General features: G+C 42.2%; 1 protein-coding gene and 1 long non-coding RNA gene across 3 annotated transcripts in view; one reads left to right on the forward strand and one right to left on the reverse strand.

Annotated features, from left to right (window-relative positions):
• Positions 1–22,043, forward strand: part of LOC133497510 (uncharacterized) — a 45,930-nt gene extending 23,887 nt beyond the window's left edge. The window contains exon 3 of the long non-coding RNA XR_009794051.1: positions 21,292–22,043. This is a non-coding gene — a long non-coding RNA (uncharacterized LOC133497510). The remainder of the gene's footprint in view (positions 1–21,291) is intronic.
• Positions 1–26,155, reverse strand: part of LOC133497509 (V-type proton ATPase subunit d 1) — an 84,004-nt gene that overhangs the window by 24,965 nt on the left and 32,884 nt on the right. For both annotated transcript variants that reach the window (XM_061813406.1, XM_061813405.1), the window contains exons 3-5: positions 24,665–24,843; positions 24,467–24,546; positions 5,498–5,575 (exon numbers count right to left, since the gene is read on the reverse strand). In XM_061813406.1, the coding sequence (XP_061669390.1) occupies positions 5,498–5,575; positions 24,467–24,546; positions 24,665–24,843 (337 nt within the window). The remainder of the gene's footprint in view (positions 1–5,497; positions 5,576–24,466; positions 24,547–24,664; positions 24,844–26,155) is intronic.

Here is a 26,155-nt window from a genome sequence, read left to right on the forward strand (position 1 = left end):
GACTCCTTGGTTCCTTCACCTTGGGACATGCCCTGTCCACCGGGTTGTTCTCGGGTGGACCAGTGAGCCCGATCCTATCCTTAACAGATCTAGTGGGGTCATGTGCTTCTGTGTTACAGCCAGAGCAAGTAATAGACATTTCCATCAGTTTTTTTTGCATGTTCAACGGTGTGAATTCACTTGCATGTGTCCTTGGTAACATGTCCCTAGGACTCTTTCACTGGGTGCAGGACCACTCATTTCTTGCAACATTATTGACAGACATTATTGCGACTCCTCTATATGCAAACTGTCTATTTCCCCATTTATATTGTCTTTCAATAGAATAGAATATATTTCACTTAGTCCCACCACACTAGTTGTATAGCAGGGTTCCTGACCCTGCAATGGTTATTCCCTATCCTATCTTGTCCTATCCTTCCCTCACAGTGTGTGACACTACATCAGAGGTGTCCAGACTTTTTTACCCCAAGATCTACTTTTCAAGCAGCCAGCCTCTCGCGATCTACCGATGTAGGTGGAGGGGGGTTGGGGGTCACACACGCATTGCTGCAATTGCCGTGGAGAAATCAAAAGAGTGACAATAAATAGGAGGCCAGCTTGCTAGAACGCACCTTTATGTGCGTGCAATCGACGTATTCGCCACACCTGAATCAAGCGACGAGATCGATGATACGATTATGTCTTTTTTGTTTTTTTGGGCATGCCGTCAGGCCATCAACCAAAACTGCCTTGAGATCGACACACTGAGCACCCCTGCACTACAGTGTCATGCAACATCGATATTTGTGTGCCACTGATACAAAAATCACATTTTAAAATGGGTATTATCAAAACTGCAAATACCACAAAAGTGCATAAGTCTGTCTCGACACAATGTGCATCCCAGTATAGGCCATATTTGTCTGTGACGTCATGTGTAGGCATCACACTGGATTCCTGGCATTGAAAACACGCTGTGCCGAATGCAATGGCATATGAATGAGAATGATTTTCTGATTTTTCCTTACGCATCTCAGAAGCGAGTGAAGAGACCGGGGCGATTTTTTTACCATATAGTTCCGAGCCATATTTAGACGACATGCGGATCACATCTCCACTGACAACAGACTCCCCGACAGAAACAGACGTGGGGCCCAATGAAATATTCAAAATGACTGTCCCATAATTGTTCAATTTCCTAACCCTTTTACATGTCTTGTGGCTGTAGCATACTCAGGGGGACCCATGCCAGGGGGTGTGTGTGTGTGTCTTGTTATTTTAGTTATTCATTCTTTATACTTTATTACTTACATACTTTAAGTTATGATGTGGCTCTTGTGTTACGTTCCAAGAGAAAGACTCCATTATGTCAGAAACGTATTTCTAGAATTTTCCTATAAGGATGAGGGTGGCTGTCGACAAAGCTTTTTATAAGTACTACTGCTTTCAGACAAGTACAGAATTACACAGACGCCACACTGCCTCCCGCCTTCCGTCACATTTCTGGAACATTTGCTGGAAATACCATTCACCTCTTTGGAACATTCATTCGACAATGGTGACTATACGCTATTTGGCTAGTTAGCTTGTGTTACACGCTACTAAACTGTCTTTGTAGTTCTATTTTGTAATTGTTGTGTTTTGTATGTTATTGTGTGATTAAATTGTCTTCAACACAATACAAGTGCTTTGTTATATTTTGCTAGTTTGACCAAGGTGATTTATCCTAAATTCACACGAAACATATGCTATAAACCGAGACAAATTAGTCCACCAATTCTTCTATTTTTTTTTACTAGCTCTATACACACCTACCTTTCATTTGTAACCCACAAAGCTTTTGTCCTTTGCACTCTTTTGGAAATGTGTGAAGAGTGAATCCATCCTCCCGAGTAGCAAAATCCAGCAACACGAGACAATTTCTAAGCTAATTTCTTGTCTGTACTAGAGGTAAATACACTCGATCGTGCAGCTGAACTTGTCTGCAAAATACATCACTTCCGGCTTCTTCTTCAAGCTCACAAGGTCCACAGACTTTTCATGGCGCGAGAGCATAAAAATCAATATACAGCAACATTCTGACATGCTGTGAACAAACTGATGATTCCATTCCACCTGATTTTTTGGGGTTAACAGCACACTAAATTTCATGTTTTTTGGAGCCAGTGGCACTTTAATGTTTCCTTGTTGTTGATATGTAATGAGGGCAGCATGGTGGAACATCTAGTTATATCGTTGGCCTCACAGTTCTGAGGACCAGGGTTCAAATCCTGGCCCTGCCTATGTGAAGTTTGCATGTTATCTGTGTGACTGCGTGGGTTTTCTCTGGGCACTTCAATTTCCTCCCACATCTCAAGAACACGCATTAATTGGAGACTCTAAATTGCTTGTAGGTGTGATTGTGAGTGTGACTCATCTGTCTCTATGTGCCCTACGATTGGCTGGCAACCAGTTCAGGGGGTACCCTGACGCCTGCCCATAGATAGCTGGGATAGGCTGTGGGACAACCGCGACCTTTGTGAGGATAAGCGGCTCAAAAATTTGATGGGTGGACGATATGTAATTTATTTTTTCTGTTTACAATTAGCACCATGTCTCCCTCTGTTTTCTATACATTCTGTTCTGTTCAACTCCATTGAATAATTCTCAAACAACTATAACACTAAGAAACCACAGGGGAAGCTTAAAAAGTGGCTAAACAAAAAGTGTGGGGAAAAAAGTGATGCTGATTCCCCATTATGCTTGATCTATCAGCCAAACAGGACAACAACAAAAAAATGAGCACGCATCACTTCATTGGTACAAATCGAAAATACTATTTTAATAACGAGTCCTGATCGTGTCACCTTATAGTGGTGGAGGAGTGTGTGTGTGTCATCCTTGGAGCTAAGTTGTCTGGGGCTTTTTGCCCATAGCAAATAGGTCCGGAGGTGAGGGACCATAGAAAGCACAGCTCCAACACCGGGGACCCACTCTAGAGTGAGACCTGAAGCCAGGGGTCAAAGGGGAGCACTTGGTGGCCGGTGCTGAAACCATGGGGTCCTACTGGGCACAGCGAAAAAGGGTAAGATTGGTCCCCTTTCCCATGGGCTCACCATCTGTGACAGGAGTAACAGGGGTTGGGTGCAATGTGAGCATGGCGGTGACCACAGACGGGGAACTTGCCGATCAGACCCCTCGTGACAAAAGCTGGCTCTAGGAACATAAAATGTTACCTCTCTGGCATGGAAGGAGCTTGAGCTTGAGTGTGAGGTCGGAATGTTACAACTAGACACAGTCAGGCTCGGCTCCACACAAGGCTTGGCCTCTGGTAACTATCCTCTTGAGAAGGATTGGACTCTCTTCCACTCTGGAGTTGCTCCAAAGTGAGAGACACAAAGTAGGTGTGGGTGTATTTATTGAACCTTGGCTTAGCACGTGCACGTTGGGGTTCACCTGGCCTCTTCTGCGTTTGAGTGGGGGGTGGTAGTGGTGGTACTGTCGGTTGTTTGTGCGTATGCAGCAAATCATCCACTCCACTGTTCTGCAGGGGGACTATAATGCTTATGTGGGCAATAGCAGTGATACCTGGAAGGGTGTGGTGAGGTGGAACGACCCCCACGATCCATGATGGATTGTCCACAATGAACAAAACCTTCAAGTATAAGGGTGACCATATGTACACTTGGGACCAGGACACCTAAGTTGCAGTTCGAAAAACTTTTCCAGCCGTTACTTCTCCGCAGTGAGAGGAGCCAGATGAGGTGGCTAGGGCATCCGATTCGGATGCCTCCTGGAGGCCTCCCTGGTGAGGTGTTCAGAGCATGTCCCATTGGAAAGAGACCCCGAGGACGACCCAGGACACGCTGGAGAGACTATGTCTCTCGGCTGGCTTGGGAACACCTCCGGAAGAGCTGGAAGAAGTGGCTGGGAAAAGGGAAGTATGGGTATCCCTGCTGAAGCTACTTCCACCGCGACCCGATCTGGAAAATCAGTAGATAATGGATGTATGTCATGACGCAATCCCCAAATCTGTTGGTCAACATCAGCGGTGAGGGATGCTGTCAGGCAGAAGAAGAAGGAGTACCATTGGGCCTTTTTGGCCTGTGGGGCACCTGAGGTAGCTGACGGGTAATGGCTGGCTAAGTGGGATGCAGCTTTGGAGGGCACTGAGGCGAAAACTTGAACGTGGGAGGAGTTCGATGAGGCCATGAAGAACAACTTCCAGATGGCTTCAAGAAAATTTTGCCACCATTTGGCGACTCAGAGAAGGAAGCGGTGTACAGACAATACTGAGTCTCGTAGAGAGAGTACTTCAAAGATCTCAATTCCACAGACATGCCTTCCCATGAAGCAGAGCCTGGGGTCTCTGGAGTGGGCTGTCCTATCTCAGGGTTGAGGGTACCAAGGTTGTTAAAAAGGTCCTCAGTGGCAAAGCACTGGGGCTGGATGAGATTCGGCCTCAACCTCCAAAAGCTTATTGATGTTTAGGGCTGTCCTGGTTGACAACTCTCCAATGTTGTGTGGACATCGCGGACAGGGTTAGGTCTGTCAGGATGTTGAATCTTTGATTCGGGAGGAGCAGTGTGGTTTTTGTACTGCTCGTGGAACAGTGGAGCTTTTAATCCTTGGCAGGGGCCTTGGGCGTGCATGGGAGTTTGCCTAAGCAGTCTACATGTGTTTTGTGGACTTGGAGAAGGCTTACAACCGTGTCCCTCTGACAGTCCTACAGGGGCGGGGGGTGCTTCCAGAGTACCAAATCCCCTGATATAGGTGGTTCAGTACATGTACAACTGGTGTCAGACATTGGTCCGGATTACTAGCATTAAGTCGGACTTGTTTCCGCTGAGCGTTTGATTCCATCAAGGCTGCTCTTTGTCACTGATTCTGTTCATAACTTATGGACAGACTTACTTATGGACAGGGATGAGACCCTGCTCCAACTGGAGTTTAAATTTCTTGACTCTTGTTCACGAGTAAGAACGGAATGGGAGAAGGACAGGTGGATCAGTGCAGTGCAGTGATTTTCTCTTGGTTGATTTCAGTGAAGGAGGAGCGACACTGAAAGACAAAGCTCTGTATTTACCACTTGATCTCCATTCCTACCCTCACCAATGGTCATGAGCTTCGGGTCGTGACTGAAAGAACAAGATCCTGGATACAAGTGGCTGAACTGAGTTTCATCCACATGGTATCTAGCCTCTCCCTCAGTTTCAGTGTACAGCCGCTGATTTTCCACAATGAGCCAGATGAGCTGCCTGGGTATCCGATTAGGATGCCTCCCTGGTGAGATGTTCCAGGCACATCCCACTGGGAGGAGACGTCGGGGGACGCCCCAGGACAAGCCTATGCTGCTTCTGGAGCCATCGCAACCCATTCTCGGATAAGCAGAAGACAATAGTTGGATCAATAATCATTATTATTTATTTATGCACTATGGAGAAATTCTGAGGTAGAGAGGATTTAAAGCCACAAAGTCCATGAAATGAATATTGCATGTGTTTTTTTTCTAATTACAAGGGCGGTAGGTACTTGCCTCCAAGATGGGACACATGGTATCAGCTGTGGTTCCTCCCAGGTTGGAACAGAATTTATAGAATGCTTCGAGATAAGCCTGAAAAAAAAAAAGCATTCCACAAATAGAAAATGACTAAGAGGGGGGGAAATCCTGTAGATTCAACACCATTGACTGATTGCCGTATCTTATACTGGTGTTTAGATAGAAATTTTTTATTTAATTTAATTCATTAAAGGTGAATACATGTGTTCACTTCACAGCTGAGTCTGATATAAGTTTGTCAGAATTAAACTAACGTCTTGTAGAGGGGACCATGTCTTTTAACCAGTGTAAAATGTACGAAGTGACAAGAAATCTTTTATCAGTCTCAATTTAAAGTTATCTACATTTTATGAAATAGTCAAATTAGAACTCAAAACACAAAACAGAAGAGTGGAATTTTATAGAATATTTCATGAAATCTAAGGGGAAACACAAAGTAACTACAACAAGGAAATGAATAATGGTGGAATAAAAATAGGCCTACAGAAAGGGAAATAGGACATTGTGTGTTGCAGGGCTAAAATGTGAGGGTTTATATGTTGCACCATGTTGAGTGTGTACAAAGCTGGGACTTTGTATGAAACTAGTCTCGTTTTCTTTTCGGCTTGTCCAGTTAGGGGTCGCCACAGCATGTCATCTTAGATGAACACACATTTGTCTGGCACAGTTTTTACATCTGAGGCTCTGACGTAACTCCTCTACATTTAGCCAGGGAGAGAATCTTACAGCACCTGGTATTCCCAAGCAGTCTCCCATCCAAGTACAAACCAGGGCCAAACCCGATTAGCTTCTGCTTTATGACAAGATTGGGCATTCTCAGGGTAGTATGGCCGTAAACTGTTGTATGAAATTAGTATTTTCCCCTTGATTATAGGACATTAATTTTGCACATTTTTAAACGCATGTATCTGATAACTCAGCGGCAGCTGTTCTGGATGCTCGAATCACTGTTGTGATCCACAGGTTAGGGATGCAGCGGTCAGCCCAAACAAGCAAGATGACCAAGAGGTGGGTGCAAAAGGTTAAATACTCTGGGGGACGCAGAATCTAGGCCACAATTATGACCCAAAATATGGGTTTCTAAAACCTTATATTACTCTATAACACTCCCAACTTTGTTCTCTTACTCAGCTTAAGCATATGAAATGATGGTTAACATTTTAGTCTTGGGAAATCTACAACTTAAGGTTCAATGCAACACTACAAGACAGTTTTCAAAATCTTGCAGCTGCACATGTAAAATTGATGCACTGACACAGACATCAAAGCATACATTTTGAATATTTCTGCAGAGTTTGTGAAATATCTAAACAGACATTTCATCATCATTGAAAGGAAACCCTGAATGGAAGTCCACATTGCTGTCAGTAACTCAAATGCCCTTGGCTGGTGACAGTGTTCTAGCAATTGGTCCTATTAGGCGTTCGGCGGCTCCTTGCATGAATCTTTTAATATAAAGCAAATAGTTCTGTGCTGTATTTTGATTCCGTCGTTGATCTGTCTCAGGTTGGTATTCTCGGACAGATTCAAAAGAAGAAGTCTTTTTGAAGATGGTAAACTGTGAATTAGTGTAAGGTCCAGCAGACATCTTTTATGGCGGTCTCGCACAGCAGAGCTGGAGGGAGGAATGCAGTTAATCACGTTATTATGGGGAAGGGTGTGTTGGGAACTGGGTCAGAGTCACTAAACTGTATTGAAAAAAATGCATCTCTATGAGCTATGAAGTTACAGTTCATAAAAATACATGTTAAAATATATGCATTTTTAAAATTGTATTCCCATCAAGTAGTACAGCTGCACAAAGATTTGGAGGCCAGCGCAATCTACAACCACCACTCCTGCATTGAGCCCGCAGTGGAAGTACCATAGGCAGAACAAAAGGAAGCAGAGCTAAGCGTAGAAGTGTTCTCGCAACACTAGCAGTCACCCCACAATGGCTAGTTCTACTACTATCACCCTGGGCAACATACACATGCTGGACAACAGGATGGACTGTATCTGTTTACTCCACACATCTACAAAAAGCCCAAGTGAGGCTGTGGCTTTGTTTTCATGGAATCTTGGCTCAAGGATAGCCTCCTGGACTGTGCCATTCAGCTAGGCTGGCTAACATGCCACCAGGCAAACAGAGGGCGTATCAAGGGAGTGAAAACTCATGGCGGGGGGTCTATGTGTTACATCATTGATGCCTGGTGCCACGACACTTCCTTGGTTTGAAAACACTGTTCACCGGTGCTAGAGTTGACAGTCATCAAGTGCCGGACTTTCGACTTGCCTTTACTGCTGTTTTGCTCCCAGCTATTTACATCCCTTCCAGCTCAACCAACAAGGCACTGAGCGAGGCACTGAACAAACTCCACCGGCTCATCAGTCATGAGCAGACATTCCACCCTGGTGCCTTCCTCATCCTGGCAGGGGATTTTAAAGGGTATAGAAAGTGTTCAAATGAACTTTTGCTTCTATTATACATTTTTTTTTTAAACGTGAATTCGAATCTGAAATCAGATATGAAGGAAACATTTGTAGGTATCGATTATCGGCAAAAATTGATTACACATTGATGAATTCCCCTGAACAATCAGAGCACACGGGAAATTTGCTCAAAAATTCGTGACATCACACGTAGGTTTAAGGGTAAACTGAGCTGAGCTATCCTGAATAAATACAGTGAAGAAAATAAGTACTTCAACCCTGCTATATTGCAAGTTCCCCCATTTAGTCATGGAGGGGTGTGATATTTGCATCGTAGGTGCATGTCCACTGTGAGAGATAATCTAAAAAGAAAAATCCAGAAATCACAATGTATGATTTTTTTTTAACAATTTATTTGTGTGATACAGCTACAATTAAGTATTTGAACACCTGAGAAAACCAATGTTAATATTTCGTACAGTAATCATTGTTTGCAATTACAAAGGTCAAATGTTTCTTATAGTTGTTCACAAGGTTTGCACACACTGCAGGAGGGATTTTGGCCCACTCCTCCACACAGATCTTCTCCAGATCAGACAGGTTTCTGGGGTGTCGGTGGGAAACATGGATTTTCAGCTCCCTCCAAAGATTTTCTATTGAGTTTAGGTCTGGAGACTGGCTAGGCCACGCCAGAACCTTGATATGCTTCTTACGGAGCCACTTCTTGGAGTTCCTGGCTGTGTGCTTCGGGCCATTGTCATGTTGAAAGACCCAGCCATGACCCATCTTCAATGCTCTGAGGGAAAGAGGTTGTTCCCTAAAATCTCACAATGGCCGGCGTCATCCTCTCCTTAATACATGCAGTCGTCCTGTCCCATGTGCAGAAAAACACCCCCAAAGCATGATGTTACCACCCCCATGGTTCACAGTCGGGATTGTGTTCTTGGGATGGAACTCATCATTCGTCTTCCTCTAAACACGGTTTGTAGTATTATGACCAAAAGGTTCCATTTTGGTCTCATCTGACCACAAAACTTGACTACTTTGTATCATCCGAATGGCCATTGGCAAACTCAAGATGGGCTTTGACATGTGCTGGTTTAAGCAGGGGAGCTTTCCATGCCATGCATGATTTCAAACCATGATGTCTTAGTGTATTACCAACAGTCACCTTGGAAATGGTGGTACCAGCTCTTTTCAGGTCATTGACCAAGTCCTGTCGTGTAGTCCAGGGCTGATTCCTCACCTTTATAAGGATGTTTGAGACCCCATGAGGTGATATGTTGCATGGGGCTCCACTCTGATTGAGATTGACTGTCATGTCTCGCTTCTTCCATTTTCTAATGATTGCTCCAACAGGTGGATCTTTTTTCACCAAGCTGCTTGGCCCTTTCTCCATAGCCCTTTCCAACTGTGTGGAGTTGTACAATTTTGTCTCTGGTGTCAGTGGACAGCTCTTTGGTCTTGGCCATGTTTCAAGTTTGAGTCTTCCTGATTGTATGGGGTGGACAGGTGTCTTTATGAAGCTAACGACCTCACACAGGTGCATCTGATTCAGGATAATACATGGAGTGGAGGTGGATTTTTAAAGGCGGACTAACAGGTCCTTCAGGATCAGAATTCTAGCTGACAGACAGGTGTTCAAATACTTATTTCCAGCTGTATCACACAAATAAATCGTTGCCATGAGAGTCTGTTGACTCTAAAATAGCGGATGATCCAGACTATCCACTGCAGTGCATGACAGATCATCCAGGATTTATTGCCATCTGTCTGAACCTGTGGGTACTTGAGGTTGCCTATGTCCAATTCAGGCACAGTATCAGCGGTGACTGGTTTTTCCATACAAGTAAGAGCTATTTTAAAAATATGCTTTCTCCTAATCAGCCCATCTTTTTGCCATTTACATCCGGAGTACAAGTCGGACCTGCCATAAAATACATAAAAAGAAGCAAAAAAACATGTGTAAGTCGCACTGGAGTATAAGTTGCATTTTTGGGGGAAATTCACTACTTCGTCGAGTTCCTTTCATAATTCCTCTTTCAACTCAAGGTCACATCCTATTTGTGGGTCATAGGCGCTAATCACATTATAAATAATACCCTCAATTTCAAATTTCATCATCACTCGATCTGATACTCTTTTCATCTCCAAGACATTATTTTCTACTTGGTCTCTTGGATGCAAAATATATCAACCTTTCTCCTAATCATCATGTCAACTAACTCCTGAGCTTTTCCTGTCATAGTCCCAATATTCAAAGCCCCTACACACAGCTGTAGGGGCTGTGCATTCCTCTTCTTCTTCTGCCAACTAAGCCGCTTTCCTGCTTTTATTTTTGTTGTTGCCTTCGAACTACATTATCTGAATTTCTACCTATGCCTTGCAAATTAACAGTTCCGGGGCCGGGTGTAGGAAGGCCGGGCCACGACCGGACCGTTATGGAATTTGTATGATGAACGCTTATATACGTTTGGCACAGTTTTAAGCCGGATGCCCTTCCTGAAGCAACCCTCTGCATTTGTCCAGGCTTGGGACCGGCCGATAGCTTGCACAATATTGTGCTGCCCAACAAGCTGCAGATAGTCAAAAAAGAAGAAGCAATCAAATAAACAAAGTCAGCACATAAGATACACAATTCACATACTACCTAATCTTTGTTAATGTTAAGGTCAAATGAAAGCAATCACATAAACACAGTCAGCACATAAGGTACACAAATCACATACTACCTTTGTGAAAATATAAATATGGCGATTTCAAGGATATGGGAATGGAAGAGATTCAAACCACAATGGTTCTCAGTCTAGTAATTGCAGGTTGAGTCCATGTTCAATGTTTCTTCAACAGCCACGATTTGATCACAAACGCGTCTCGTTGTTAGCAAGCTGAGCTAAAGAATACTAGGCAAGTTTAAGTTGACGTTTCCAGTTGCCAAACTGCTTATGAGTACTCACGATCCTCGTTGTATACGATACATAGGTTTTGCAGGATGTGTAGGTGCTAGCATTTGATGTTTTCCTCCTCAGTATTACAATACAGACGGGTTTTGTTGTTAGCGATATAGGCTAGGCTAACTTAAGCAGAGCAGCTTCAACGCAAAAAAGATACGGCTCCAATATGGGTACGAGATTGCACAGATGATGATTTTAGTCCACTGAAGTCGTCACCAGGAGCGTTCCACATCGAGCATTCAGAACATTCGGTCCGAACAGACACGTCATTTAAAATTTAAATCACGAAAAATTTAAACTAAAAATAGAATAGAGGCAACAAAAGGCTGAACGATATGCTTACGTTACATGACAACTGAGAATGTGCCTGGTAAGAACAAAGGCGCTGTTCAGAACTGTGGAAACTACAGAGGAATAAAGATGATGAGCCAGACAATGACGTTATGGGAAAGAGTAGTGGAGGCTAAACTCAGGACAAAAGTATCTGTGAGCAACAGTATGTTTTCATGCCTAGAAAGTACCACAGATGCATTATTTGCCTCGAGGATGCTTGACGAAATGTACAGAGAAGGTCAGAAGGAGCTACAATGTGACTTTGTAGACCTTCGGAAAGCCTATGACAGAGAGAGGAACTGTGGTACTTCATGCGCAAGTCTGGTGTGGCGGAGAAATATGTTAGATGCAGGACATGTATGAGGTCAGCAGAACAGCGGAGAGATGTGCCGTAGGTGTGTCAGAAGAATTTAAGGTGGAGGTGGAACTGCATCAGGGTTCTGCGCTGAAACCCTTCCTGTTTGAGTTAGTAATGGATAGCTTAAACTAAAATCCTCTTGGATCATGATGTTCGCAGATATTGTGAACTGTAGTGAAATCAGGGAACAGGCGGAGGAACAATTAGAAAGATGGAGGTACACTGGAAAGGAGAGGAATGAAGATTAGCTCAAGTAAAATATATATAAGAGGGTGAATGAGAGAGGCAGAGGAGGAAGTGTGAAGCTCCAAGTAGAAGAGATAGCGAGGGTGGACGACTTCAAATACTTGGGGTCAACAATACAGAGCAATGGTGAGTGTGGTAAGGAAGGAAAAAAAGACATCTTGTTGGCAAGAACCGTTCACCGTCGCACCATCATGATAGCAAATCAAATTGAATTACGTTCATGATAAACGGATGGAAGTCTCAATGCTTGCATTTAGTTTAATCTATGAATGAAGCAATAGAAGTCACATTAATTATAAGTACTTTAATCATCATTGGTTAGCAGCATAATGTTATTTAAAATAATATGCAGAATATGATCTCTACAATGGCATTTTTGTTCAGTCTCTGTTATTGTAAATTACAGCTAATGTTGAAATGCTGAATTCTCAGAAGCAAGAGGTACAGATACACAGGCGTAGAGCGCTCTCTTGTATTTGTGAAAACAACCGATAAGCGACTTGGAAAATGGATGGATGGATGTATTAATGTGTTAATATATTCACATATAAGTCGCAACCCCGGCCAAAATATGAAAAAAACTGTGACTTAGTCAGAAAAATACGGTACAGTGCCTTGTGAACGTATTCAGCCCCCTTGAATTTTTCAACCTTTCGCCACATTTCAGGCTTCAAACATAAAGATATACTTAAAAAAAAAAAAAAAAAAAAGATTCAACAAGTGGGACACAATCGTGAAGTGTAACGAAGGTTGTTGGATATTTTATACTTTTTTAACAAATAAAAACCTGAAAAGTGGGGCGTGCAATATTATTTGGCCCCTTTACTTTCAGCACCAAACACACTCTAAAAGTTCAGTGAGGATCTTTGAATGATCCTATGTTGACTGACGATAAATAGAATCCACCTGTGTGTAATCAAGTCTCCAGATAAATCCACCTGCCCTGTGATAGTCTCAGGGCTCTGTTTAAAGTACAGAGCATCATGAAGACCAAGGAACACACCAGGCAGGTCCCAGATACTATTCTGGGGACGTTAAAAGCCGTATTTGGATACAAAACGATTTCCCAAACTTGAAATATCTCAAGGAGCACTGTGCAAGCAATCATATTGAAATGGAAGGAGCATCAGACCACTGCAAATCTACCAAGACACGATTCTGTTTAAAGTGCAGAGAGCATCATGAAGATCAACGAACACACAAGGCAGGTCTGAGATACTGTTGTCGAAAAGATTAAAGGCGGTGTGACGTTCTGAGCGCAAATCTCCAAATCTACAAAGACCCGGCCGTCCCTCTAAACTTTCACCTCAAACAAGGAGAAGACTGATCAGACATTCAGCAAAGAGGCCCATGATCACTCTGGATGAACTGCGGAGACCTACAGCTGAGGTGGGAGAGTCTGTCCATTGGACGACAATCAGTCGTGCACTTCACAAATCTGACCTTTATGGAAGAGTGGCAAGAAGAAAGTCATTTCTCAAAGATAGCCATAAAAGGTCTCGTTTAAAGTTTGCCACAAGCCACCTGGTAGAAACACCAAACATTTGGAAGAAGGTGCTCTGGTCAGATGAAACCAAACTAACTTTTTGGCCACAATGCAAAACGATATGTTTAACGTAAAAGCAACACAGCTCATCACCCTGAACACACCATCCCCACTGTCAAACATGGTGGTGGCAGCCTCATGGTTTGGGCCTGCTTTTCTTCAGCAGGGACAGGGAATATGATGAAAATTGATGGGAAGATAAATGAACCCAAATGCAAGACCATTCTGGAAGAAAACCTTGGAGTCTGCGATAGACCGGGACAGAGATTTATCTTCCAACAAGACAATGGTCCAAAACATAAAGCCAAATCAACAACAGAATGGTTCACAAACATATCAAGGTGTTAAAATGGCCAAGTCAAAGTCCAGACCTAAATCCAATCGAGAATCTGTGGACAGAGCTGAAGACTGCTGTTCACAAATGCTCTCCCATCCAACCTCACTGAGCTCGAGTTGTTTTGCAAAGAAGAATGGGCTAGCTTTTAAGTCTCTCGATGTGCAAAATTGAGAGACATACCCAAAGCGACTTGCAGCTGTAATTGCAGCAAAAGGTGGCGCTACAAAGTATTAATGCAAGGGGGCCATATAATATTGCAAGCCTCACTTTATGTTTTTATTTGTTAAAAAATATAAAATATCCAATAAATTTTGTTCTAATTCATGATTGTGTCCTACTTGTTGATTTCTGACAAAAAAAATCATTTTATATTTTTACGCTTGAAGCCTGAAATGTGGCAAAATGTTGAAAAGCTCAAGCGAACCAAATACTTTCACAAGGCACTATATTTTAGCTTAAAATCACTGAAGATTTCTCGAAACAAATAGTTTTTTTTCCCTCGGCGTCAACAAGCAATGCTGCAAGTGATAATCCGATTCCGATTCAATTTGGAATCCCGGGAGTTATCAGGAATCACAATGGTTCTCATTTCATGAATAAGGTATATCATATATATATATATATATATATATATATATATATACCTCATATGAAAGTTGCTTGAACGAACAAATGGTACTATAAAAAATAAGTTGATCAAAACTATGAAGGAGACGGGGAGAGCATGGCCTTACTGTATTGATATTGTAAAAATGAATATGCATATCTTGCCTGTAGAAAGACAAAATCTAACTTCTTTTGAACTGTTGTATGGAAGGCCATACACTATACCTGACTTGACACTGAAAACAAAGGACGCCCGAGACTCATTACATGACTTGGCCTATTATATGAGGAAGACTCTTGAATACCGTGAATGTCGCCATACCAATGAAGCGCCAGATATGATATTATCCATATAGCATCATCGACGTCCAACTTCAATCGGAGAGTGGGTCTTCATCGAGGTCGTCAAGAGGAAAACGTGGTCGAGTGAACGGTGGAAGGGACCCTACCAAGTGGATTCATGTATAATGTGGTTAGCGGCTATGCCCCACAGGTAGGATGTGACTTAGAGTTGAAAGAGAAATTCTGGAAGGAACTAGATGAAGTAGTTCTGAGCATCCCAGACAGCGAGAGAATTGTGATTGGTGCAGATTGTAATGGACATATTGGGAAAGGAAACAGGGGCGATGAAGAAGTGATGGGTAAGTATGCCATCCAGGAAAGGAACTTTGAGGGGCAGATGGTGGTGGACTTTGCGGAAAGGATGGAGATGGCTGTAGTGAACACTTATTTCCAGAAGAAGGAGGAACATATAGTGACCTACAAGAGCAGAGGTAGAAGCACGCAAGTGGATTATATTTTGTGCAGACGATGTAGTCTGAAGATTACTGACTGTAGTAGTGGTAGGGGAGAGTGTAGCTCGACAGCATAGGATGGTGGTGTGTAGGATGACTCTGGTGGTGGGTAGGAAGATTAAGAAGACAAAGGTAGAGCAGAGAACCATGTGATGGAAGCTGAGAAAGGAAGAATGTTGTGCGGCCTTTCGGAAAGAGGTGAGACAGGCTCTCGATGGACAGCAGAAGCTCCCGGAAGACTAAACTACGACAGCCAAGAAAATCAGAGAGACAGGCAGGAGAGTACTTTGTGTGTCTTCTGGTAGGAAAGGGGAGAAGGAGACTTGGTGGTTTGACCCCAAAATACAGGGAGTCATACAAGGAAAGAGATTAGCGAAGAAGAAGTGGGACACAGAAGACTGAGGAGAGGCTAAAGGAGTTCATCGAGATGCGATGTAGGGCAAAGGTAGAGGTGGCAAAGGCGAAACAGAAGCAGGCACATGAAGACATGTACACCAGGTTGGACACGAAAGAAGGAGAAAAGGATCTCTACAGGTTGGCCAGACAGAGGGATAGAGATGGGAAGGATGTGCAGCAGGTAAGGGTGATTAAGGATAGAGATGAGAATGTGTTGACTGGTGCCAGTAGTGTGCTAAATAGATGGAAAGAATACTTTGAGAAGTTGATGAATGAAGAAAATGAGAGCGAAGGAATAGTTGAAGAGGCAAGTGTGAAGGACCAGGAAGTGGCAATGATTAGTAAAGGGGAAGTGAGAAAGGCACTACAAAGGATGAAAAATGAAAAGGCAGTTGGTCCTGATGACATACCAGTGGAAGTATGGAAGCAATTTGGGGAGACGGCTGTGGAGTTTTTGACCAACTTATTCAACAGAATACTAGTGGGCGAAAAGATGCCTGAAGAATGGAGGAAAAGTGTTCTAGTTTCCATTTTAAAGAACAGAGGCAATGTTCAGAGCTGTGGGAATTATAGAGAAATAAAGTTGATGAGGCACACAATGAAGTTATATGAAAGAGTAGTGGAGGCTAGACTCAGGACAGAAGTAAGTATCTGCGAGCAACAGTATGGTTTCATGCCTAGAAAGAGTTCCACAGATGCATTATTTGCCTTGAGGATGCTAGTGGAAAAGTACAGAGAAGGTCAGAAGGAGCTACATTGTGTCTTTGTGGATCTAGAGAAAGCCTATGACAGATTCCAAGAGAGGAACTGTGGTACTGCATGCGTAAGTCTGATGTGGTAGAGAAGTATGTTAAAATAGTACAGGACATGTATGATGGCAGCAGTACAATGGTGAGGTGTGCCTTCGGTGTGACAGAAGAATTTAAGGTGGAGGTGGGACTGCATCAGGGATCAGCTCTGAGCCCCTTCCTGTTTGCAGTGGTAATGGATAGGCTGACAGATGAGGTTAGACTGGAATCCCCTTGGACCATGATGTTCACAGATGATATTGTGATATGCAGTGAAAGCAGGGAGTATGCAAAGGAACAATTAGAAAGATGGAGAGTGCACTGGAAAGGAGATGAATGAAGATTAGCCGAAGTAAAACAGAATATGTGTGTGTGAATGAGAAAGGTGGAGGGGGAAGAGTGAAGCAACAGGGAGAAGAGATAGCGAGGGTGGAGGACTTCAAATATTTAGGGTCAACAATCCAGAGCAATGGTGAGTGTGGTCAGGAAGTGAAGAAACGGATCCAAGCAGCTTGGAACAGCTGGCGGAAGGTGTCTGATGTGTTATGTGACAGAAAAGTCTCTGCTAGGATGAAGGGCAAAGTTTACAAAACAGTGGTGAGCCCGGCCATGATGTACGGATTAGAGACGGTGGCACTGAAGAAACAGGAAGCAGAACTGGAGGTAGCAGAAATTAAGATGTTGAGGTTCTCGCTCGGAGTGAGCAGGTTGAGTAGGATTAGAAATGAGCTCATTAGAGGGACAGCCAAAGTTGGATGTTTTAGAGACAAGATTCGAAGGAGCAGATTTCGATGGTTTGGACATGTTCAGAGGCGAGAGAGTGAGAATATTGGTGGACGGGTGCTGAGGATGGCGCTGCCAGGCAAAAGAGCGAGAGCAAGACCAAAGAGGTTTATGGATGTGGTGAGGGAAGACATGAGGGCAGTTGGGGCAAGAGAGGAAGATGCAGGAGATAGGCTAAGATGGAAAAAGATGACACGCTGTGGCGACCTCTAACGGGACAAGCCGAAAGGAAAAGAAGAAGAAAATTACCAAAGACGTTTTAAAGTCATCCCACTGCATATCTATCAGATTAACGTCTGGAGTTTGAGAAGGCCACTACAAAATGATTTAGCTTTCTCAAGCCGTTCTGAAGGTGACTTGTGTGTTTTAAATCGGTATTTTGTCACAACACAAGTATCCTTCATCTGGAGGTCACTAAGTGATGACGGAACATTCTTATTGAGAATTTTATGTTAGATTGCAGAATTCACGGTTCCATCAATTATAGTAAATTAGCGAGGTCCAGAAGGAGAATTGCCGCAGAGAGATCTTTATATTACCACCATCATGTTTATCTGTTGGTATATTCTTTTTCTGAAATTTTCTTTACTTTCAGCTTGTCTCATCAGCTGCTCTTCCATTGGCTATCGCAGTAGCATTTTCCTGGCATCCTATTGGCTAGGAGCGACGTCAATCTTTGACTATGATAATCCTGTATCTTGGTTTGTTTGTTGCGATAGAGCTGCTCTCCCATTGGCTATCACCATAGCAACTTCCTGCTATCCCATTGACTCGGGGGGATGTCAATGTTCACCCGGGATGCTTTTCGTTACCCTTGGACTCAACTGTCGCCAATTCGGGCTAGCATAATTACATACAAAACTACAACTTTTTTTGGTTGTTTTTGTTAGGGTTGTTGTGAATATGTTTATTATGTATTCTTTTATCGTAGGTATATTTAGCCTGCATCGTGTCATCCTTGCTTCGAATAGTCTTGTTCACAGGACGAACTCCTTACCCACAGATGCAACAGTATCTTTTTAGAAGTGGCCAAGGACAACTCCATCATAACCAAAGAATGCGCTAAATCATCATCGTATGATGTGCCACATCATCATCCTAGATTGTTCATTTCATCTGCTCACCCCTCCTTTCGACCTTGTCTGTTTTCTAATAAATAAAAAAAGGGCTGCTTTGATCTGCGTGCGACATAATCCACAAGGGAATGTGCATCCAAAACGTGGTCAGTTTCCTCAAGCTGCACATCCATTTATCCCTCCATCCATTTTCTTAGCCGCTTATCCTCACATGGGTCGCGGGGAGTGCTGGAGCCTATCCCAGCTGTCAACGGGCAGGAGGCAAGGTACACCCTGACCTGGTTGCCAGCCAATTGCAGGGCACATGGAGACAAACAGCCGCACTCACAATCACACGTAGGGGCAATTTGGACACAATGATAGATTTAGTCTAACTAAACATACATTACAAGCACCTAAGGGTCTCATGCCATTCAAAACACTGTTTGGGAGACAATACAAATTACCAATATTTTCCACACGAGAGCTAGACGAATGATGAAGGGGGGAAAAAAACTCACACAAGTGGGTCCCTTTCAGGAGTTATTAACAACCCCAAACATCTTAAAAAATTGCAAAAAGGGGTACTTGGGTTCATTTGTTCATTGTAGGAAAGTTTTTGCTTTTGAAACCATCGTTAACACAGACAAAACTAATTTTTTTTACTGGCCACGTGTAAGATAGCTGTTCTCATTCCCACTGCCAAGGTCGCTGTAGTCCTGTTACACATGGGAGTGAGACTGCTGTCATAATGGTGACTAAACAGTTAAATTTTGCTGTTAGGTGTTGGATGAAAACGCTATCCCTTATTTTCATTTTTCTGTTCGAGTGGTACCTGTGGGAACCACTCAAGGTCCCACCCCCCCAAAAAAAAAAAAAATAAATAAAATAAAAACAAAACAAATTGGATAACTACATACAAAAAACGTGTCTAAAAGATTGTATTGTTTCCACAGATCCAGAGATAATACCAATACTATTAATTGATAACGAATGCAAAAAAAAAAAAAAAAAATGTTGGGGCATTCTGTGTATCCATTAACTTCTTTTGAAAAGCTAAAAAAAAAACATTGTTTTCTAATGGCGTGTCACTCGGAAATTTCACATGCATTAATTTGATAGGACTAGAAACAAATTGGGAATTTTCTTAGCATTGATGTGTGAAGCCATTTTTGTGCCATTGTCATGGTGGTGCGGCAGTAACTGTATTTTGGATTTTTTTACGCCGGATGCCTTTCGTGACGCAACCCTTCTGCATTTATTCGGAGAGAGAGCTGGAGCCAATCCCAACTAACTTTGGGCAGCGGCAGACTACACCCCAAACTGGTCGCCAGCCAGCCACAGTGCAGGTGTTGACTGAGCGGGAATCGATCCCACACTGCCTTCACTTGAAATGTCCCTCTGAGGGAAACCCGAACTACAACATGCCCCGCAAGAGAAATGAGTTTGACATCCCTGCACTACACCATCAGGAAAATTTTTTTTTACTGTGCTTTAATAACCTTATTACTGCCATTTGTCTTTTCATCCTATGTCTGTTTATGAATTAACATCTACTGTACATGCAGTTTTACCTGAACACTGGCATAGACTGAGCAAGAGCTGAATGACATGGACAAAATAGCAGAAAGAAACACGTGGATACACCTTACACACTGTAAAAGGTCATCTCAGCTGAGTTACCCAAGGGGAAAGGTGAGCAAAGACCAGCATACGGTGGGTGCAGATTTATAGTATCTGAAAATACCTGAAGGCTGGTGAAGATTTAAAAGACACTTGACTCATTTAGTGGTGACTTGGTCAACATGACTTCAAAATGGCTAAATAATATGATAGCATGTTGGGCTGCAACGTTGACAGCTGTAATCTTCTTTCTTCTTTTCCTTTCGGCTTGTCCCGTTAGGCGTCACCAGAGCGTGTCATCTTTTACCATCTTAGCCTATCTCCTGCATCTTCCTCTCTAACCCCAACTGACCTCACCACATCCATAAACCTTCTCTTTGGTCTTTCTCTCGCTCTTTTGCCTGGGAGCTCCATCGTCAACATCCTTCTACCAATATACTCACTCTCTCGCCTCTGAACAAGTCCAAACCATCAAAGTCTTCTCTCTCGAACCTTGTTTCCAAAACATCCACCTTTGGCTGTCCCTCTAATGAACTCATTTCTAATCCTATCCAACCTGCTCACTCCCAGCGAGAACCTCAACATCTTCATTTCTGCCACCTCCAGTTCTGCTTCCTGTTTCTTCAGTGCCACCGTCTCATCCGTACATCATGGCCGGTATGATATTTTTGTTCATATGCTACTTTTGGACACCTGTAAAGCTGACAAAAAAACATAATAGAACCAATAATTATATTCAGTCAACTATGCCTACCACACAAGATAAAGAGGCGCAACCTCATTTCAAATAACATTGGTAAACAACTATGTGGGAGTCACAGAGACATGAGAGGAGGACTCCATGTGTGCCTCCCAGTGAATAAGTTCAGCACTTATTCAATTCCTTGGCAGAGTCTAATTGCTGGGGATTCCATCTTTGGGCTTATGTGAAATTAAACCCCCATTTTCTTGTCACCATTTGCCACTTTAATGCTACCTTAGACCCGAATGCCATACAAAAGAGTATGTATACTAAGGAAGGAGTATTTTAACCGAAAAACCTGAGGAGCATTTTTTAATTATTATGATTATCTTTTTTACAAACAGGAAACAAAACTGGTTGTTATTAATGTAGAATGCAGCTAACAAGGTAAACTATAGTTACATCACATGCATGGGCCCTGGACCACTAATGTGTGTCATTCCAACAGAAATCCCAACACAATGTACCCTGGAGGTAATGACTAAAACAACTCCTAACACCACTTGTCAGAAATGGTAGTGTTTATCCAACAACTAAGGCAGTAAATGATAAACTGATATCTACTAATGTTGCATTGGTTGATTTCTCCTGTGTTAGCTATACAGGGACAGATTTTAAGGTGGGAAGTCTCAAAACATGGTGTCATGATATCCATATGCAAACTGCCCCACTGCTCCCATGCAGCGATGTGTTGTGGTGGTGTGTTGGTCAAAAGTTGTATGACACACTGATAAATGCAGCAGGAACGTGTGCACTGGTATCACTGCTCTTATCTGTGACTGTGTTTCCATCCAAAGCAGAGGATATACAATTGGCCGCATCCATCTCTGGGCCTCCCCTTGGGTTTCTCCCGAAGGAGAAGATCCTCTTGAAAAGATGGAGATCCGACATACATTGATGCAAATGGCATCCCAACGGCATACGGGTGAGTATAAATTGGTTAATGAGATTGCTGCAGGATGGGAATCCATCTTGTTATGGATAACTATGAATAAAAACGTTGACAGAATCAACTACATACATTACAATGTACAGAAACAAGGTAATTATACGCAAGCAGGCTTTATTGCCATAAGGGAACAACCAGCTGCAACCTCACTCATGACGTTCCAGAACCGCATAGCGGTCGACATACTCCTGGCCGAGAAGGGTGGCGACTGCTCAATGTTCGGTGACAAGCGTTTATTCCAAATATCACAGAACCTGATGGGTCACGCACAAGGGCCATTCAAGGCTTCCGCACCCTGAACCAGAAGATGAAGGAGCACTCTGGTGTAAAGACATCAGCCAGGTCTGAGTGGTGGGAAAAAAGAAAAAGAAAAAAAAAAGTTTGGCAAATCTAAAAATTTGGTGTTCTCTGTCCTAGTTTCTATCGCTGTTTGCAGCTATTCTTGCATTGTGTGGATGTTTTTGTATTCCCTGCATAAAGGAATCACTTAACCAACTTATAACCACTGCTATTGCCCCGACTCGATGTGCATATAAGGCGCCATGCCTAGTGTTGCGCCTTGTCTATTTAGAAGAGAATTTAAAACCTTTAGGATTGTGAAAATACGGTAAAAAAAAAAAAAAAAAAAAAAAAAAAAAAAAGAGACTAAGCAGGGCTGTGAACAGTGAACTGCGAATGGGCAAGGGCGCATTGTATATCGAGAATAAGGTTTAATCATTAATGGAATTTATTACTTCTTAAGTTTGTGTGGTTCTATCTGTCAGATAAGTTGCCATACCACAAATAGCAATGGAGCGAATTGATAACTATTGGGGTGTATGGCTTAAGGTTCATGTTTTGAGCTAAGCCACCAACTCTCAAATTGGTCAACAGATGACTCCAAACAAAATTACACTTGATTGGGTCACGGCAAACTTCTCTCTGATAAACGGAGCCTACCCACTTCTCATTGCATTGCATAAGTATACCAAAGTCAGTAACATTCCATAAACCTGATTATTTTTCATATCTTTGTATTACATATATATGTCAGGGTTAGCAACCTTATGAGCCCAATTATTGTTATATCTTTGTATTCACATCTTATTTCTGATATAAAGACAATGACAGGATGCAGCTGTCAAGCCACACTTAACATTTTTCAAGATGGTTTCAGCGTCAAGTTACTGAACAGGAAGCCCGTCACACTCGAATGACCACGCAGGAAGTCGGCAAGCAGAAATAGATTTCAACTATTTTTCCACTGGACTTTTAGCTGAAAATAGGATGCTTTGAAGCAGCTTTGTGAAAAGAATATAACCTGTGTATGGCTGTCTCTTTCAGACAAGGCAACATGATGAGAAACCAACTAAAACAAGCCTGAGAATGCATGAGAGAATTGTATTCACAAGAATGTTGATACATTTATGCTATTGTTCAAAATTAGGGTGAAACCGAACACGAGTTGTGGTTATATTTTTAAAAGATGCATTTATTAATTAAAGGGATAATGACAAAATTGAGTGAAGCTAAAGAAGGGCGTGACAACTCAAGCCAGGAATGGCAAATGGGGCCCAATAGGATAAACCAAAGGAGGCCCTTACCACTAGGTGTAGATTCAGCCAACATTTTCCAGAATGTTCCACCAAAAAGCTATAAAAACCTTGGATACGGAAGTTCGGGGCTTTTTGTTCAGTTTTCGCTGACAAAGAGAAAAGGTCTTTCTATAGGTGTAATAGTCGTGTGGCAAGCTGGCGGGGAGAAGGAATTGGCAATTTGGAGTGCCTAAATTGACGACTCTTTTTGAGATTTGGCGCAAGTAAAACTACTATAATAAGGTAATGGCAGGATAATACCAGCGATATTACGTGGTTACCTATGAAGGGCAAATTGGCTTGACAATTTATCCGTAATCCCGAAAACCCTTATTATTAAATTAGGCTTCGAGCTATATAGGACTTGATCAACCCTAACAGGCTCACTCAAAAATGTCTATTATCCCTAATTTCTGATGCTTTTAGATGCTTTGAATCTCACTTCACTTATATTATTGCTTTTTGCTATTTTTATCATTTATCTTATCCTTCTTACCATCAATTTTATCATTGTAATCATTTTTCTTTTATTGATTTATGTTCAATTAACATTGAATATTGCCTTAACATCGCAACCCTACCTTGCATCTGGTGGGGATAACAGTATAATGAATGTTATCTGAACAATTTTTATCATTTTAACCATTTTTACTTTTATTGATTTATGTTCAATTAACATTGAACATTGCCTTAACATCGCAACCCTACCTCGCGTCTGGCGGTGATAACTGTAGAATGAATGTTATCTGAACAATCTTTATCATTGTATTAAATTCTTAAAATTTCCAACTTCATCTACTTTGTCATTCTTATATTGAGTTCTCATTATTACCATTCTACCTCATTAAAGATCGAACGTCATCGACAACATCATTTAGTCGTAAAATTGTATTTTAATCAGTCACTCATTGATAATCTCCATCTTAAGATAGAACAAATCCGTACGATTCTAATAAGGATTGTTAAATTTGCTAGGTCAATGACAAGTGCAATCGATTCATAAGAGATGGAGCTCCTGTAAAAGCAGAGCGAACACTTCATCACCTTGTTACTCGGAAAGCTTACTCAACAAGGCGGACGAGTGGAGGCAGACTGGATTGGCTCTGCAAAACTGAAGGCAGTTAGTACACCTAGGCGAATTCATCTCGACACCGACTTAAGAAGCTCCCGTCCTCCTGCACGCACGGGGTTAGAGTCGGCTGGGGTAAAGTGGTAGCTTAACCCTTTAACTGGAAAGTTGGTCAGGACATTTCTCCCGATTAGTCCTGCGGATAAGCGGAATCTGACAATCTCATTGAACACTTCTCAGGAACAACTCTTCATATTTCCTTTGTAATCTATAATTGTTCTTCCTCCCACTGTTGAGTCCTTCTCTGAATTTGTATGATAAACACTTTCTATGAAAAGTACAGTAAAAATGATGTGTTTTACTAGCATTAAATTTGTTACCTTGTAGAGTGTGTTCCGGATGATTTCAATGTTCATTTCGTCCAAATCCTGCTCAGATATACAGTCCTGGAAAAATGCAGCTGGAAACAAAGTAGGACAAAAATTTAATTTATTCTCCAATTTAAAAAAACTTTTTTATTCTGAATTAGGCAACAGACAATTTAGTGTCTGCTTGGCTAAGAGTGAGAGAGCAGTTACCAAGGGGTGTGTCCACTAGAATGGCATTGTATAGCTCAGCTGGCGTTTGAGCGATGTTGACCGCCTCCATCTGCTCGAAGCTGCCAAGCGGGTGACACTTTGGCACCAGCTCAGAGATTGCCCGCTGATGAAGCGTTCCCGTGATGAGCAGGATGACGTTATCAATCATATAACTGTACCTGTGGTAACCACCAGAGGAACAAATTGTTTTTTCATGCTGAACAGACCAACACAGCGGGCGTTTTATTCCCATTGCCAACAGACTAACTACTTTAGTGGTGGTGCTGCATTCACTGGTCTCACACAAATGAATGTAGTAGAACACTGTGTTTAGAAAGTGAAATGGAATGGCAAAGAAACTGTAGTTCTTTAAGGGGAAATAGGACAAAGGCTGATCTTTCTGGAATAGGAATTCTATTTAACAGATTTCCATCAAGTCATTACTAAGATGGAGCAGTATCAAAGACAAAAATCCGTACTTACTGCAACAATGTAGAATTTAATTTGACACTGAGATAAGTTTTTAAATTAAACGAGCATGTCAAATGTATTAGCTCACCTGCCTTCACTCTTTTGATTTTAAGCTATACCTCATTCAAAATCCATCCATCCATTTTCTTAGCCGCTTATTCTCACAAGTGTCATGGTAGTGCTGGAGCCTATCCTAGTTGTCAACCAGCAGGAGGCAGGGTACACCCTGAACCGGTTGCCAGCAAATCACAACAGTCTAAATCAATTAGGTTTAATATGATGTTTGTCTAGTCCACTGGAGCTGTAACACCTTTCAATCCTGCTGGATGGCTTTAAAAAAAACTGTCCACTCAAAATGAGGGATGTGCCGCAGATTTTTTTTGTGGGTACATGTAATTTTAACAGTTTAGCATGAACGTGTATGTATGCGCACTGTGTTCTGCATCCGATTTGCTCAGGGAAAACCCACATTCTGTTCGACATCCCGATTAGGTAAGGGACGGTAGACCTTGTCAATCCATGTCTTGTGTCTTGTACAGTAAAGAACGCATTCAGCAGTGAGGTAAAGGCTTGAACTTTGAAAGTAACTAAAAAGAGACATGGGAGAAAGTTAATGTCTGTCAGAAAACTTTCTAAAAAGTGTGTGGTTAGGCTTTAAAACATCGAAGAAACAAAAAAATACTGTAAAGAAAAACCTGTAAAAACCACCTTGAACTACACAGATTGTACATAACACGGATTGTTGTTGGAACGTAACACAAAAATTAAATGAGTGAGCACTGGACATAATGTGGTACCTGAAAGTCATTCTTTCCAGTTTTTTACACTTTAATCTTATTGAGTTAAAGTCCAGCATTACAAATGTTAAGTATTGATCTGCCCCTTATCTAAATGGGTGGAGATTTTTCCATGTACAAGTGCTGGTACAGTTACTGTAGCAATGTTCTTGTATAAATATATTATTCCTTCTCATGGCATACCACCAAAAAAATGTACGGCAACAATGTGCCACATTTTGTT

This window comes from Syngnathoides biaculeatus, chromosome 3 (assembly GCF_019802595.1).
Source record: "Syngnathoides biaculeatus isolate LvHL_M chromosome 3, ASM1980259v1, whole genome shotgun sequence".
NCBI lineage: Eukaryota > Metazoa > Chordata > Actinopteri > Syngnathiformes > Syngnathidae > Syngnathoides > Syngnathoides biaculeatus.